This window comes from Haliaeetus albicilla, chromosome 9 (assembly GCF_947461875.1).
Source record: "Haliaeetus albicilla chromosome 9, bHalAlb1.1, whole genome shotgun sequence".
Classification (NCBI taxonomy): domain Eukaryota; kingdom Metazoa; phylum Chordata; class Aves; order Accipitriformes; family Accipitridae; genus Haliaeetus; species Haliaeetus albicilla.
In genome coordinates this window covers 44,243,114-44,260,843 of record NC_091491.1, presented here as the reverse complement: position 1 = coordinate 44,260,843, position 17,730 = coordinate 44,243,114, and the positions used below count along the sequence as shown (strand labels likewise).

The window sequence follows — 17,730 nt, the reverse complement described above, 5'->3', positions numbered from 1 at the left end:
CTCAAGTTTATCTCTATAACTCTCCCTTACCAGAAATTTAGACGCTATTTTGTACTGAAATAAAACAGTTATTCCTAAACAATGTATAAGGTCAATTTCTGAAATTCTTATTCTGTCCTCAGTTGGGCAAAAATCCTATCAAGGCCTAATATTTGCATTAAACTAACTAGCAAGCTAAAATAACTCTGTTTTGAGAGACAACTTTGAAATTCCATTGTTCTCCTTGCTTGTACGTAGTGCCAGAGATCATTAAACCAAGAGAATATAACAATTTATTTCTAATGCTAAAATGATTCTTCCTAGTTTTGTATTTCATTATTTTAATGTGTAGGAATTAAATGACCTAACTGCCTATGTCTGAAGAGTTCATGCGCTGATCCTCTCTATTTGATTACATTAGAGGTCCCTTAGCCAAAGCCCAATCACTCAAGTTCTGCCAAAATGAGATCTGGCCCAATCTCAGAATCAAGAGGCTGAAATTACTCCATACACCATGTTGATCCCAGGAAGGTAGAAAACAATTCTCATTTGCACAAAAGTTAAGGAAGTTCCCTGGATTTATAACATCATCATTGAAACAGCATTTGAACTACAGACTCCAGTCAAAGGAGCAATCAGGTAGACCTCCAATGCTGTCAATCACAGCTTGCAAATTTAGTTTTGATGTGTACAGAACTTCCTAAGCACCTCTAAAGTGAGTTACAAAGGTGATCTACAGTTGAGTTTCCATCAGTTAAACTTTGGTATTGTATCACAGCTTTCCTGTCTGTTAGGAACTGTAAAATAGTAGATGCATGCATTCATTCCAGATAAAAGTCATTAGTAGTAATACATCTTGACACTGTCTTTCACGCCATAACTCATTTTTAATAAAGGAATGCTGGCAAGGAGAGGAGTTCAGGCACACAAAGTCCCACATAACCACTGGAGACGGGGAACAAAACAAATCCCCTAAAGTGGGGATTAAATGCTCCAAAAGCCGCATCCTTTTGTAAATGTCTCTTCCTAATGCATGACACCAAAACCAGCCAGGATGCGTGGCCTCTTGCTTTCCACCATTTTTCTACAAGGACCAAAGCTACATCGATGTAAGCCCCACCTTACTCATGTCCCTGAGTAATCATGGTCATAACTGTGGAACAATACTGCAAGTGTCATTCAAAGGTGCTGGTGTTTTCCCCATTTTTATCAGAACTTAACAGAGTAACTGTCTCATGCATTGTCCATCTCCTCCTCCATTTGTAGTTGTGTTAACTACAGTCCTGAGGCAGAAAAGTACCTCTGTTATGAATACTGTACAGCACCAAGCACAAAATCAATATAAAATAATAAAAACCCCTACAGAATTAACACAAATGGTTTTCAAGGAAAGGCTATATTTGGAAATCATTTGAGCACTTCAACTGTCTTAATATTACTTGTTTTGTCATTTTCAGAAAAAAGTTATCATAGTATTTACATTACTTTTCTTCTCCTGTTGTCCTGCTGAACATGCTCAGTAATGTAAAACTGATCATGTGTTAAATCAAGCTTCTCCACCAACAGAAACCAGTAGGAAAAAATCTGAACATGTCAAGTAAATAAATTATTGAAAGTAATTAGCCTTCTTTCCCCTTGAGCAGGATTTACTGGCAAATACGTCCTGGCATGGCAAACGTTCACTGTAACTTTTTAGAAAACACTGTGATAAAGATAACAGTTTCAAATATCTGTTCACTGCAAACACTGTGTTCTCTATATTCTGTTTACCTTCTGAAATGAAATCAGAGTCTGACTAAGAAGCACTGTACACACACTGAGAAAACATTAAAATCTTAGTCTTCATTTGAAATACAAGGCTGTACGACCTAAAAACAAATTGATGGAAAGTAATACTTGAAAAATTCTTTTTACAGAGTATGTGTACACAGCTCAGCATGTGGATCGATACGCAACTGATATTCCCATTTAACAACATAAGAGCTATGCAGGGCAGTTTGCCTGTCTTTCCAGAAACCCTTTTTATCAGAAATAATTCACACTTAAATTTTTTTCCACACATGCATACAGAGAGAAATGCTTTAGATAACATTGCTGGAAGTGTGTGTTCATTAGCCTGTTTTCCATCCCCCACTTCTGCGGTTTGGTATTTAATTACAGGGTGGAGTGGTCCCCAGGCTACTTATGTTTCTTCCAGTCACAGCCAGAAAATTTCTGCAGGAACTGACATGCAGGAGTGTGATTGCTTCAAGTTATAGCTGGTTCCCTGTCAAGAAGGTTAGCTCACTGTTCACTGAAAGTCCCATCACTACTTTTGTTTAATAATTCTTGAAAATATGTTTAAATACAACAAATTGCATTCTAATCTTCAACAGATAATAAAGGCTTTAACAGGACCTAATCTGGCTATTTGCTCTTAATTTCCTTCTCAGTTTTCTTTTGCTAATGACTGTAAACAAATCTTTATCATTAAGCTGGAAAGAAATGGCAAATTTTTTTGACAGACAGGCCTTGAATATAGGAAAATGTAACCTTGTATGCCTGGTTTGACCCAATAGGATTTTCAAGTACATAATCCAATTGAACCCTACATATTATTGCACATAGTTCTAAATGTTGCTTTCCATAAACAATCTTAGATCTCTGCAGAAAACTCTATTTTCACCTGAAAAACATTACACCACTTGCCAAGTATTAGAATTCATATGTGATTATTTTATAGCTAAGTATTAATCCCAACAGCATTGACGTATAAAGAAATACATTATAGGTATAAATACATTATTCCAATTAATTTTTATAGGAATGAGAAAAGTCCTGTTGGATAAATAAAACTGGGGAAACAAAACTAGGTAATAAATTACACACACAATGAAATTTTTGTTTTATATATGAAAAAGGATGTAATTAATGAGAGTATTACTGTTGACACGATTTGGAAGATTTGGAAAAAAATGAAAGATACTTTGGGGTTTTATCCATAGCTTTTTTTTTTCCTTTTTTTTTTTTTTTTTTTTTTAAATAAGGGACTTGCATTTTTGGCCTAAGCAACAAGAATCCACCAGCTTGGAAAACTCTGTCTCTACGTCAGAAATGTGTGACAGGAAGGTGAAACCACATGAGCTCATTTTGATATTAGTAAAAAACCGACTGGCAGACAAAGATTATGTTATGTAATTTTTAGCCAGAGGTATCCAAAAACACCTGCTAGCCAAGCCCTAGCAAGAATTTATATAAAATATTTATCTATGACTGATCTGTTACAGCGCTCTTATCAGTCAGCTGCTGTTTCTCTGTGCTGCTCTATCGAGAAAAATACATGCAAAGCACAGAACAACAAGATCTTCTCATTCAGGTGATAAACCAGATTAATGAAAAACTCCTAATTTGGACCCTGGTACATGTCCACCCAGTATTATAAACCATATACAGTAACATACAGAATGGCAGATAGAAACAAAACGTATTTTCATGCTTTGCTAGTAACTCAGAGTATGACAAGAGGCAAAAACGTAAACTCTGTGCAGAGTAATTCGAAGATTGAGCTCTTGAGTAACCCTCTGGATATTCCAAAGCCACAAGGCAAAGAAATTGTTACAGAATCATGTAAATTATGCATTTAATCAGTTTTCTAAAAAGTAAATATCCTCTATCTTTGCCAGTCCCATCATGCAATGTCTATATGCCATTTATTATGGCTGAATACACACACACGGTTGAGTATGAACTACTCTTCTGACTGAGAAGGCCATAGTAAACGAGTAAATGATGTCCTGTAACCCTGGCAGTTTAACTCCCTCAGTATCCTTAGGTAGATGCTTCATCAGTAAGTGTTTTATTTCATTAGTAAACATTTTGTCACTGCATATTTATTGGGTTAATACAGTGCCGCTTAATCTGCAATGAATCTGGACCAGAGATAACAGAATCTACCAAAATAAGGCACTGTTGTCTTACCACATATAACAATTATTACATATTTTCAGGCCTATTAAACTGCTTTGAATCAAATTCCAAATATCATAAATAAAACACTCTGGCCAAAAATTACTGGCCAGAAGGAACAGGCAGTTATGTTACCACACTTCTCAAAATCTATGACTAAAATAAGGAAGCCTCCTCCTGTGTCCCTAAAGATACGGATACTATAAATATAATACACACCACTTGTACCACAGCAGTGCGCTCCGTTTGTGAAAAGCCACCCATGAAACGAACACGGTGGTTTCGCAGTTAAAAGCCTGGACTGGAGACCTGAGAGCCCAGGTTATGTAGTTCCCCCATCCACAGCCTGGTTTACCTCCAACAGGTCACAGACACACAGTATACTGTTCCCACATTCTGGAAAACTCCCTGGAACAACTGCTATTAAACTTCTTAAAAAAAAAAAAATTAGTTTCTGAATCTTGGACGTGAGACGAAGCAGGAAAGAAATACGGAACCGACAGTTTTACAGGCAGGGATTCCCCCCTGCTCTGGAAGCAGCCCTCCAGCCCGCGCCCGACGGCTCGCTTCATTTCGACCGTCTTCCTCGCGGGAAGGAGTTTCCTCGCATCCACCTCAGCCTTGGAAGGTCTCGGCGCCCCCCGCCGCCCTCACCTCACGGCGAGGCTCCCCCCCCGCCGCCCTCACCTCACGGCGAGGCTCCCCCCTCCCCCCCGCCGCCCTCACCTCACGGCGATGCCCCCCCTCCCCCCTGCTGCCCTCACCTCACGGCGATGCCCCCCCCCCCCCCCCGCAGCTCGCGTCGGCCGGCCCGGCGACCAATAACCCCCCGTCGCGCTCCTCTGCGCCAGCCCCGGCTGGCCGCCGTGAAACTTGGCCGACAACCCTCCCCCGGTGCGGACCGGGCCGCGGCAACCGCCCTCCAGCCCGGGACTCCGCGCCCGCCCCGGGGCTGCAGCCACCGCCGGGCGCAGGAGCTCCCCGCCAGCGCCCCCGCAGCCGCCCGCCGCCCCACTCACTTGAGGAAGTACCGCTGTCCCGTGTGCGTGAGCGCCATCTCCCAGCCGGGCGGCAGCGGCAGCTCGTCCGTCACGTCGTAGGAGCGCTGGCGGAGGTGCGCGTGCTGCGGCGCCGCGCCCGAGCCCACCAGCGAGGCGGGCGAGGAGTGGGAGCGGACGTGCTGCGCGGCGGCGGCGGGCCGCGGCGGGGGGCCGCCCGAGTCCGTGCTCGACTGCCGCGAGTGCGAGCCCGAGTCGGGCTCCTTGAAGAAGGACTCAGGCAGGATCTTCTTCCTCCAGGAGCTGGGCTTCGGGTTCATCACCGCGTTGAAAAGCGCCTCCAGCTCCGTGTCCAGGTCCTGCGTGACGTGGATCACCTGCTGCCCCGGCGGCGGAGGCGCGGGAGCGGGGTTCATTTTCACACCCGTCGGCCCCGACGGCGGGCACGGGCAGGCAGTGGCCGGGGCCGGCCCCACTGCAGGCCGCCGCCGAGAACGCGCCTTTCGGAGCCGGGCGGACGGCTCTCCGGGACCAGCGCCGCTCTGCCGGAGCGGGCGGGCGGCGCGGGGAAGTGCCTCTGCGCCCCCGTCGGCAGTGTCGGGTGTCCCGGGCGGCCGGCGGAGGGGCGGGCGGGTCAGCCCCCGGGCAGCGCGGCGCCCTCCCCCGGGCCGGGCCGCGCCGGGCAGCGGCGGGACGAGGGCAGCGCCGGCCCCGCCCGCCCGCCCCGCGGCGGCCCGGCCCGCCCCCGCCTCCGCCTCGCCCGCAGTTATGCAACTACCACGGAAACTTTGGGTACTCGGAGTCGCTGTGGGGCGGGGGCGGCTTCCCCGCCTAGCAGGGGGACCCTCAGGGCGCCGGGGCCACGGGTCAGGCCCGGCCCGCCCGAGCGTCCCTCCGCGGCCGCCGGCATCGGGGAAGGCGACCGCCGGGGTGTCCCTCCGCGCCCGACGGAGCTGGGGCCGGGGACTGCCCGGCTGTGCCTCAGAGCCCGCCGGGGTGTCCCTCCGCTCCCGCCGGGATCGGGGCAGGGCACCGCCGGGGTGTCCCTCCGCGCCCGACGGGGCTGGGGCCGGGGCCTGCCCGGGTGTCCCTCAGAGCCCTGGCAAGAGGGTCTGTCCTCGGGCCGCCGCTGCCCCCGTCCCGCACGGAGTTAGCGGAGGCCGGGGGAAGGCGGCGCCATGGAGGCCGGGCGGGGCGTTCCGGGTGAGCGCGGCGGCCGCGGCCGCGCTCGCTGCCCGCCCGGGCCACGGCGCGCTGCGGAGGGCCCCAGGCGGCCCGCGGGGGGCCGGGCCGGCGCGTTGGCGGGAGCGGCTGGCCTGGCTTGGCTCGGCCCGGCCCGGCCCGGCCCGGCCCGGGCCGGCCGTCGCCCCGGGGCCCGCAGCAGGCGGAGCAGCTGCGCCTTCCCGTCACGTAAGGCAGTTACAAGCGTGGCTTTAGCCTTCAAGGGAACGTGGAGCACTTTCTCTCCTGATGCAACCGAATTTCTGTCAACCTAATTAGCTTTGCTTTAAAACCATTATTGAGGAAGTTCATGGGTGACACTAATTTCTGGAAGCAAAATGATACGTAAATCAGTTCACGTACAAGCTTCATAGCATAATTTAGTGATGCTATGGCAATGGGGAAAAAAGGAAGGAAGCATTCCTTTGTTGCAGTTTAGGTAAGGTTTAGCCCTTTGCTGACAGGTACGAGTTCAGTGCAGAGTTGTTTCACGAATCTTTCCAACTCACTATCCATAGGTGGTATTTCAAACGTAGCTGTGATGCTTTGTGCATCTATCCTGACCGCCTGTTCACAGTCACTTGTCCTCCACTTAGTCTGTACTAGAAGCCAGAGCTGTCATCAAAATGCATTCCTGAGACTTTCTATAAAATAAATGTGATACATACAATTTTTTTTTTCATCTTGTCTCATTTTCTGGTGCGCTTGGAACAACTTTTGAATGGTGATGTGACCAGAATTTGCTTAAATTCTGTAGCTGCATCTATAAAAAATAATATTGTTCACTTTCCAACTTCAATGTTGTTTTTTACAATAGGAAGCATACAGTGCTTTTATGACTACACACATAGAGATATCACACATTGGCTGTACAAACACACACTTTATTTTAGTAATGCATTTCTTTATTTTATTTCTGCCTTTTGGACAGACTTCAGGCTATGCTGATCGATACGAACACATCCTCCTCAGTAATCAGAATCTACATTAGAGAAGTCTTAGGTAAGTAATTTTTTTCTGAACTTACTTATTTCTTAAGAAGCATGAACTATTCTGAACTTCACTTGGCTTCTCCAGCTTAGAACTTGGACCTGACTCTTGGACAATCTTTGTCCCTTGATCAGTATTACATTTAATATTGGTAATTAAGATTCTGAGATTCACGGCTTAAGCCTATACATGAACTCCAGATTAGGATCAGCTAGCTCTATGGAACAGTGCATTTCCTGATTTCCTTGCTTTAACAAATATTCTGTGTCATTTATTTTTCCTTACATTTCCTGTTCATGTTTCCATTGACTAGGCAGATCTCCTCGGGCTTTGTTGTTTTTTTTTTTCTCCCCCACATCTGCTATATTTCTGGTCAGGAAATGCGGTACCCCTGAGACTTGTTTATGCTTCCCATCCCTAAGAATTTTCCATGGTATCTTTTGTACCATTCTTCTACTGCTTCCTTACTGGGTCATTTGCTAGCATTTTTACTAGCTCAGACAGCTGTGCTAATTACAGCACCTGCTCCAGGGTTATGCAGATATGACATAACTCCCCCCCCCCCCCCCCAATTTCCTTGTTTAAAACCTTTGGATATTAGATGATTGTGTGTGTGCACATGTGATTATTTTACAGATAATGATCTGAACATGAGTGATTTTTTCATACAGCCTTTACAAGGGCTTTTTTGCTTCCTCCAGGCCCCTGTATCCTTGAGTAAAGACACACCCATCTACCTGTTACATTCCTTTCCAGATGACATGCCTATTCAAGGCAAGGCTCTGGTAATCTCATTCATGGTGACATCTCATCTACAATAATTAGACCACTTCCATAAGACAGTGTGGCATCTCATGAGGAAGCATATGCACATCTGTTTTAAGCAGTATTTATTACAGCTAGAACTGTCTTCTTCAGCAAGATGATAGTATTTCGGCTGCGCTTTTTACTGAATAATATAATTAGCTGCTGTTGTACCACTTGGTGTAGGCTAAAGCATCTTTCTACACTAATCTGAAAGTGATTAAAATGGTAAGAATAAATTCTCATTGTTGTTATTGTTCTTTGTTTAGAAAACAGTAACTTCCTTCTTTGGACACAAAAATAGGATATGACCACCAGCTTTTATAGAAAATGATTCAATATGTTCAAGTCCATGGAAGACAATGACACTTCCATCACAATGAGATTGTTTTAAGTGATAAAGGAACCAAACCACAAATGTGACATAGAAAGCCTCCTTATCATTACTTCTTTCTTCTAATTACAAGATTGTACATTATAAAAAATAAGACAATAACATTATTTTACCTCAATTTCATGTGCTGTTCAAATGTTTTTGAATAGTACAGACTTTTTTTGTTCAACTGAAGGATGCATAAAACCACAGTACTTTGAGTATACCCTATTTGTCATCCATTTTCTAGCAGCAAATTCAGTCTATACGTCAGTGGAAAGCCAAGCAAACAGATCAGAAGAAATAAGTCCACTTTCAAATGTACGCTTAGATAATGAGCATCTAATGGTTTAAAGAAACAATACCACATATTGTAGTTTTTAATCTAGATCCATCACTGCCTTCTATCAAAGCCCTACATGCATTAAAGTATTTCTGAGAAAGCCTACATAAGTGAAGATGCATGTGTGATGTCTACTATAAAATAAAACATTCAGGATTCTCTGGAAAAATCTCATGCTTTCTGGGTAACCAAATAACAATTACACAGTGCAGACCAGAAAGAGCGAGCACAGTTCCTGCCTTCTGTTTGGGTATGCACTGTGCAAAGAGACTTTAAGCTGTCATTAACTACATCTAGTTGCTTTCATATACTTCAGTGAAAAAGAGTCATACATAGAAAGAAAGCTTCTATTCCTCCAAAATAAATAATGGAGAACAAAGGATACAATGGAACAGTAAAGATATTACACGAGGTTTCACTATACAAAGGTATACATGTGCATCATACACACACATTTACACTTAAAAAAAATTATAGTTTGTCATGGAAATTAATTCTTATTTGCACTTGTGGCAATTGGGTATTGTTTGATAGACTTTTTTGTATATTATGCTCTTGCTAATAGTTCTATATTAATCTAATTTTCAAGAGACTTCTGGAAAGGTATACTTCAGTAAATGTGGTTTTTAAGAAAGGGGTCAATACTTAAGATTCTGGGTTTTATCTGTGTGCATTTCACAGCTATTTGTTTCTCAGGTAGCTAACAGCTTTTAGACTTTGGTTGGCACCTCAGAATGCACAAAAGAATATCCTATGTAGCCAACTGTGATGTGGTTTATTTAATACAAAGACCTGGTCTATATTACAAAGTTTCATGAAAATGGCTATGTCAGCATATCTCCCCAGCCAACATCTCCAACCCAGCAAAACCTCTAATGTGGACACAGTCTGCTAGGGGAAAAAAAAAAAAAAGAAAAAGAACTTCTGTCAGCTTAGTTCATGTTGTTTTATAAGTTGATGTAATTTTACTGGCAAGAAAGCTATGTGAACATCTATAGTAGATGACTGCTCAGACATTCATTTCAGAAACAGCTGTGCTAACAAAAAATTGCACCAATGTTTGTGTCTCAGAGGTTATTCCCCTTACAGCAAAGCCAGTGGAATGGGACACACCAACACTGCTCATCCACATCAGTCCAAAGTCAGATTACACGTAAACAGTCTGCAACAGCAATTTGGGAAAAGCTGTGGTGTCTAGTTTGCAAACAGCTAAAGCTGTGTCAGAAGTCACCACACTACAGCTGCTGTTACTGAGGTTAGCATGCCGCCTCCCAAGAAGATAGCGGAACAAAATGCATAGGCAGTTTGTCTCAGGTAGCTTAAACTGCTGACAAAAATGAGGTTTCCTAATATAGCTGCCTTTGCACATAAGTGAATTAAGAAGCAAACTCACATTTGTGGAAATGGTGGTAAGGTTTAAAGGACAGAAAACCAGCTAGTCTTTAAGATTTCCAGTTACTCGAGGCAGATTTGGAAGATGATTTTTGGCCAGATTCTGTGGGATAAGTAAGTCCTAAAATAGTAATGTAAAATAAACTGGGACCTGATCTGATCTGGTGCTTCAGAATGAAAGTCCAGAATTCCAAAAAGAAAAAAAAAGAAATTGCTTAATACAGTATGATCTTATTGGCAAGAGTTGTTCTGGAATAGTTAGGTCAGTCTGGCTTCCTGCGTGACCACTGCTGACAATACCAGAATAATTACCCAGCTAATAAGACTAAAATACACAGGAGTAGTTACAGAGAAAAAGTATTCTGGAATAGCTCTGCAAACCTTAGCAGTAGGGTAGCGCAGAACAGTGCTGAGAATCATACCAGCCTGAAAAGTACTTTTTCTAACATAAGTAATTTAACTTGCAGACAGATACAGTAAGATGCAGTTTTCTCTTCTGTTAATAAAAACTGCACGTACACGGAGAGGGTTTTCTGATTTAGATTTTGCCAGGAAACAAAGCTAGTATTTTAATTACAATCAGATTTGATATTTTGGGGGACTCTTCCAGTTTGAATTTCCTGTGTCCAATACAGAGGGCGTACGATTTGCTCAAGCTCAGCAGGGTAATTTGAAACAGAGCCTAATTATTCCAGCATCCTGCTATTAGCATAAAACATAGCGGTTGTCACCTAATAAGTGTGTATATATATATAAAAATAAATAAAAGGCAGCTCCTATATTTCTTAACACAACTTCAACATATGTTGTTGGTTGTACTTGTTGCTCCGCACTGTGTATTTCACCTTTTCCCCTCTCTGCAGAAGATAAGGCCTACGTGACTTGTTCTGCGTATTTTTGAATTGTAGGATCCTCTGTTTCCCCTAGCAAGTAGAAGGAACATTCATGATCAGTATTCCCTGTTTTCATCATGTGTTTCTTTTTGCCTGGAATGTCGTCCTCGATACTAACTTTTAACCATGGTGGCAGAACAAGCAGGGGTGAGAGGCAAATTGTTGTTTTAGGAAGTGTTAAAAGTTGGCCAGTCTAAAAACAATCATGCAAGATGTGGTCCTGCCATTGAGGACGTAGGTGACAGCGAGAACAGCTAGCGAAGCAGAAAGAGAAGTACTTCTCTTCCATGTCCCTTTTTGTTTAGCTGCACACGGAGAAGCCCAAGAGTGGGTGCTAGTATGCGGAGCAATGAGAGCCTTTATTCTTTAGGTGGGAAGAAATAGGCAAACATCTCCATCCGTTAGCTGAGAGACCATGAAGTGTAGGTGTAGTGCGACAGAGAAAACTGCATTTTCTCTTTTCTAATGTTGATACCTGGGAAGAGGGGAAGACATAGTATTGCTTTCCTTCTTGTTTTGGTTTTATGATTTTCATGAGGAAGATGTGAAATATTGGACCTGGTGAAGCAATGTATTAAAAAATTAAAAGGTATGATTATAGAACTTATTCAAAGAGGATGAAAAAGGAAACTTTGTGTGGTAAAAACAACCTACATAGTTCTCAAAATGGATGCATCCTTTTCAGGGTATGCGTTGACTGATTTATAAAAGGCATGTATCTTGCTTTCTTGCGAGTTCTTGATAGCATCTACTATGAGACTACGCTAGACAACTTTGTGATATGAGATTTTACAACACATCCCTAAATTAGCCACGGTTAGGAGGAAATTCCCTCAATATTCAGATCACATGAAGAAGCAAAGATCACTGAAGAAAATCTTTTTTAGAAAATGCCACAACTTCCAATAATTACAAAATCAAGACAAATGACAAAGTCTCATCTTTTTTACGTAACAGAGTTTCTCAGAAGATCCCAGGTTAGCTTTGTTGGGGCTTGAACTCCTGGTTCTCAAAGCACCAACTCTCTTATTTTAGATCTGCTTGGAGCAGCTCCAGTTGCTCTCATCCCTCAGATGGCTTGCAGCCATCTGCATCCTGGATGCTGCTGTCCAAGAGGGCTCAGCTGGCAGAAGGGAACATCCGAACACTTTGTGCATCGTCAGGGTTCGTGCAAAGTTAGCCAACTTAAGGAGACCAGCTTCATCAAGACTGCAGGCTGACATGGCTGCCCTGCGTGTTCACGCTTTCCACTTCAGACTTCTAACTGTCAGCAAAATCTGCAATGGCAATCCCCAGCAAGAACCGAGAAGTATTTGGGAAACTTTTGAGTTCTTAGATCCAGAAATTAGACGATACTTTTGGATGTAGAAAAGCATAAACAATGGTGATTTTAAAGGCCACCCATGCGAAATTATTAACCAATTCCTGAAATTCAGAATAAAAAATATTTACAACAGGTTTTGCCTCAGTAATAGTGTAAGTACCAACAGAGGTATTTCTCTAAAATGAGGGCTTACTTAGGGCTTCTGGTAAAGACAAACCTAACAGGACAGAAATTTTTCTATTATCTTATGGTAGATCTATGAACACTGAATGCTCGAAAGGCCTGGTAGAGAAGCTTCCTGATTCACTTCTGCTATTTTTAAGTATCTGTTGGAGTACTACGAATACTACTTTGAATGCTCACACACGCACAAGCACACTATGGAGTAAGATAGAGTCCATAAAGTGAAACTCAGTTTTAAACTATTTACTTACGTTTTCCTTTTGAAAAAAAACCAACAAGAACAACAAACCCCAACCAAACCACTTTGACAGAGCGATAGATAGGGAAAGGAAAAGGGTAAGATCAGTAGAAGGTTCTTACATATTTAATGATGAGGAAAAAAAAAAAATGTATTTAATGTGTTTTGCAGCATATTTGGTCACTATGTGACCAATATCTTAGTCTAATTATTATCTACATTTTGGGACAATCAGGATGCAACTATTTAGAGTGGTGTTCCTCTTATGAACGTCATTAATCTGACAGATGGACTGAAGGATTGCCTGTCCTTATGTGTTTAGAATAAGTTGTCATAAAGAATCTAGAATAAGCAAGTCAAAGTTGATGATCATGGTAATTCCTAAAATGTATTCTAAAATTCTATTACACAATTGCAGTAAAAACTGCACTTTTATGGATGTAAAAGCAGTATGCTCACTAGTCCATCTTCTAGTAGAACTACTGGTAATGTTTAAAACCTGCCACATTACATATAAATCAAACCCCAGAATCCTAAATGAAGTAATAGTGTTTTCTATTGATACAAGTAATCTGATGGGTGAGTGAAATTTCAAATTTCAAGATACAACTGCAGTAATCAAACCGCCACAGTTCACACTTACCTTGAAAATAAAATCAGTACAAGTATTAAAAAAAAAGAGACTGTGCTGTAATATACATGACCCTGACCACAAAGCCAAGCATGGAGTGACAGGAGACTTCCTTCCCTTGATTTACTTAAGTAAGAAACAGCAGAACTCTACTCATGGAGTTTTGCCAGGTTGTTCCTAATCTTGGACTTCCTTTCCTACACACTATCTATTGTTAATATTACAAAGTCACAGTATAGGAAACGGGCATTCTTACAAAAACTAGAACTGAAACAAAATCACCATTCATACCTTTGAGTCTATACATGGACACACTTCGTAAACAGCACTAAATTTAAAACAGGTCTAATACATTTGACATTAAATTCAAAGTATAATGTTAAGACAAAAATCTTAGTTCAGTGGGTTTTCTGTTAAATGAGAATTGTAGGCCCAGTCCAAAATTCAGATACTGATTTTATTTATATAGGTGTATATCTAAACTAACTACATAGCTGTTTAAATGAAAAGAGTTTTCCCCATATAAATCAAGGAACACCTAATTAATTAGCCAATTCAAAGGTGAAAAAGTATTTAGTACATTAAAAGCTTGCAAGAAAGCATGGCAGGGACAAGCAAAAGTACAAGAAAATAAAGCTTTTAAGAGAGTCTAAATAATGCTTCAGAGACAGGGAATTGATTAAAACTTTTATGAGAAACTTAAACAATAGCTTTTACAAAATGGACAGGGATCATACCGAATTCATTCAAAAAGATTTAAAACAAAATAAAACAAAAAACAGCCAGGAGCAAGAAAAGCATTGCTTCTTGAGGTTACTCAATGCTTAAAGGAATATAAACATTTTATAACAGCAAACAAATTACGTCATCCTAAGTTTTAAGAATTGGGTTATATTATGTTCTTTGCTAAGTGGGTTAGCAAATTAATTAGCAGATTCAAGAAACAATGTTTTACAGGGGTTGAAAACTGGAAGTTTTACTGTTTTCAGTTTAAAATTGATCACGAATTTGGAAAATATAAGGTGAAATACATTCCAAGCTAACAATTCTTATCAGAAGACAAACACTGAAAATTATTGTATAGCGAAACTTCTTTGTAGATTATAAAAAACAAACTTTCTGCCCTCTGCTGTTTAGACCAGGAAAAAATAAGCTGGAATACAAACCTGTTGAGAAGCATATAGCTGAGCCTAACTCTGCTTTTAAGAAAATAATCTGGTTTATGCTTAAACTAGTTGGATTTTTAGTTCTACTGTGCACTCGGACTCTGCACTGGCATGAAGTTTGCCTGAATTTAGTGGTCTATCAAAAAGTGCCAGGGAGCCATTCAGAGGTTTCTTACTTCATAAAACCAAAAGTTACTTGACATACACAGGAAGGGCAGTCCTGCAAAACAAAGTTTAATTTGCAGTAAACCACACAGAAATTCTACACTGAGGGTAACACATTATGTTCCATGCTTAATAAGATTCCTAAAGATGAAACCGTAGTAACACTCAACTTCCTCACAGATTATTCAGAATTTAACTGATGTTTGTAAATTGCTTCAAGATTAAAATAATGTACTGTCTACAAATCAGATTTGATTAGTCACTTTGAAAAAAAGTTACTTACCTTTTTTAAGAGGTAAGTTGAAAGTCACTTTCTTCTGTTATAAAAATCAAATCAGTTCTTCCAGGCTTGCAAACAAATAGTGGAGAAACGGCCTCAAATTTAACTTTACTTTTAGGGGCTAGATACGAGGGCAAATTTTAAAAAGCCTATTAAAAATAAAATGTGTTAAAAGTAGCAACGTTACTTTTTTTTTTTTTTAATAGCTTGTGAATAATGCTGTGTACTCTCCATGTCTTGTTCAAGGGTTTCTATAAAGCAACTGCAAACTCGTGAGAGGAAACAAATTATATTAAATACAGCTTTCTATGTCATCTTCAGTTTTGGATAGAGCTTACATTAAACCTGAAAAATCCAGATTGAGTGAATTCTTATTTTACCACTATCCCTGGGTTACTGAAGTAGATGCTTTTTCACTCCCCACCTTCAACTGCCCTGCAAACCAGCAGCTATACAAGAACCGCCATTCTGACATCGGTAACTCAAATTGGTGTGATTACATCAACAGCAGTGTCATCTACTGTGCATTTGCGCTAATCGTCGCATTTTAGATACAATTCTGCTCTCTGTCTGCACATCAGCATTTCTGTCATTGCAGCTGCAAAGCCCATGGTAGCTGCCGTGTGTGCTATGAAGACAGGGGAAGGGGGAACCTGCAGAGCTGTAGAAAGACCTGTTCCAAAGCCCCACAAAGGCAAATCTCTCTTTCTAATAACGAAGCTAAAACCCCTAGCTGCCGAAAAGCTGCATTTCCAGGCTCAGTAATTCCCTCCCCAGAACAAACCAAAAGGTACAACTCAAAGGCAACATGCTTGGTGTAAAGGACCTTTTCTCCTTACTTTTCTTCTGCAGCCTGTTCATGGATCACTGCCAGAGTCCGAGTTTCTCTACATTTCAGCCAGCTTCAAAATTTAACCTTGACCACCCTCAGTTCAGGTCAGGTCATTTTTTGTTAAGAGGAAACAAGACCATTCAGTGTCGCAGTTTTTACTGGTACACTATTGTAATACACTTCCAAAAAACAAAATATACACGCTTTCTAGTGACATTCTGCATTCACAAAATCTGTGTTTTGAACTGTTTTACTCACGATCACTGAGGGAAACCCTCCCCTTCTCTTCTAGCACATGCTTCAGGACATGACACCCATGTAAACTGCCAGCATTTACCATGATGCCAACTAGCTCTACAGCAGCTAGTTTTCTTTTTTTAAAAAGTGTAAGAGACAAAAAGGTAAGCATGTTCAGAGTCACAGGGCAGGAGCAAGAGGAGACACAAAAAGCTTCTAGGACTTGTATCTAAAACTTCTATTTTGCTGCCATGAGTTCTAAACTATGGCTATAGCAGGGAGAGATGGAATAAAGAGAAAACACTGGCCTACATATAGGCTGTTCTTGTATTTCACCTGAAAAGGTAGGCCAATTACATAACCCCCCCCCACTAATCAGAAATCCCAAACAGTAACATTTGATAACATTTAATTACCACATACTACATGTGAAGGAAATTCTATGATTTTATGAAAAAGTCAACCACAGATGGATGGTAAATCAAACACACTGCTGATTCATGTATGGGAGAAGAAGTTAAGCTTGTTCACACCACAGCCACACTATATAAAGCAATTAGAGAATAAGCAACTCCATATTCTAGAAAACTGACTTTTTTAAAGTGGTAGTGTTAGTGATTAACGCACTTCTGCCATGCAGGTTTCAGCTGAAATAGTACCTCTCAAAGGTACAAAAATTCAAAACAGTAAGAAAATGCAATGCATTTGTGAATGCAGGAACCCAGCTGATACAGATTGATGGTGTTGCTACAGAAGACAGTAAATACACAGTTATTGCCAGAATCTGTATGTTAAGGTTGTCTATTGCCTATTTGTCCTCTCCAATATACTTTAAGGGATTTATGATGCACCCTTGCTAGTGACAGTAAAACTATTTAACTGCAGTCACAAAACCTACAAAATATTGCACTAGAATACAACTGAAAAGTGACTTTTGACATAAACTTTGTTAAGACATGTTTCTTAAAAATGGAAAAGCAACATTTATGTTGCAATACTTCACTAGTCTTTCTTTAATGAACAAACTATCCAAACGGGGGAACAAAAATTGTTGCATCACAACGTGAACGTCAGATTTAGCAGAAGTTAACAATATTCTTAATCTGCCTCCCAGCCCGTGGTTTTACTTTTGTGATTTTTCCGATCACCTTTACATATAATCAGTATGCTAACTGGGTTTTCTGTGGTAACCGCTCCCTGCAGAAAGCATGCGACTGCCGCACAGGCAGAGAGCTTCATTAAAATGGGAGCGTTAGCTTGATTGTCCTTTCTTGCATTATAGAAGAAGGGTAGCAAAGCAGTGTTAACACCCAGCCTCTGAGCTGACCGAGTCCTTTGGAGGAAGAGGGCAGTAGTCCCACATGTACTCTTACACGTACATGGAGCTAGATGGAAGAAATATTCCTGTGAAGTATCATTTCTACCAATCTAGTGTTTTGTTTTTTTAATTTCAAAACAGAAGCAAAATCAAGGGGAAAAAACCCACTTGATAAATGTAAAAATAAATGTGCAGCTTCATGTAATATTAAGACAGCTCTCCTTAATGTAGGAAAGCTCTTCAAGTAGAACTATACTAAGTTAGGGGTAAAGAAATTCTCCGCATAGCATGCTGAATTTCTACATCTGCAAGTAAAGCAAAACCAATTACCTATCTCCTATCAGGCAGGTGTGTAAAGTTAGCACCAGAGGACATTCAGCCTATAATTACTGGTTCAAGATGGTGGCACAGGAAAGCA

The 17,730-nt window shown here is 41.5% G+C and overlaps 1 protein-coding gene across 1 annotated transcript in view; it reads right to left on the bottom strand.

Annotated features, from left to right (window-relative positions):
- WWTR1 (WW domain containing transcription regulator 1) overlaps nucleotides 1-5,619 on the bottom strand; it is an 82,745-nt gene extending 77,126 nt beyond the window's left edge. Inside the window, exon 1 of the mRNA XM_069793003.1 lies at nucleotides 4,944-5,619. Within this exon, the coding sequence (XP_069649104.1) occupies nucleotides 4,944-5,338 (395 nt within the window). The 5' untranslated portion in view covers nucleotides 5,339-5,619. The remainder of the gene's footprint in view (nucleotides 1-4,943) is intronic.
- Nucleotides 5,620-17,730: the final 12,111 nt, after the last annotated feature.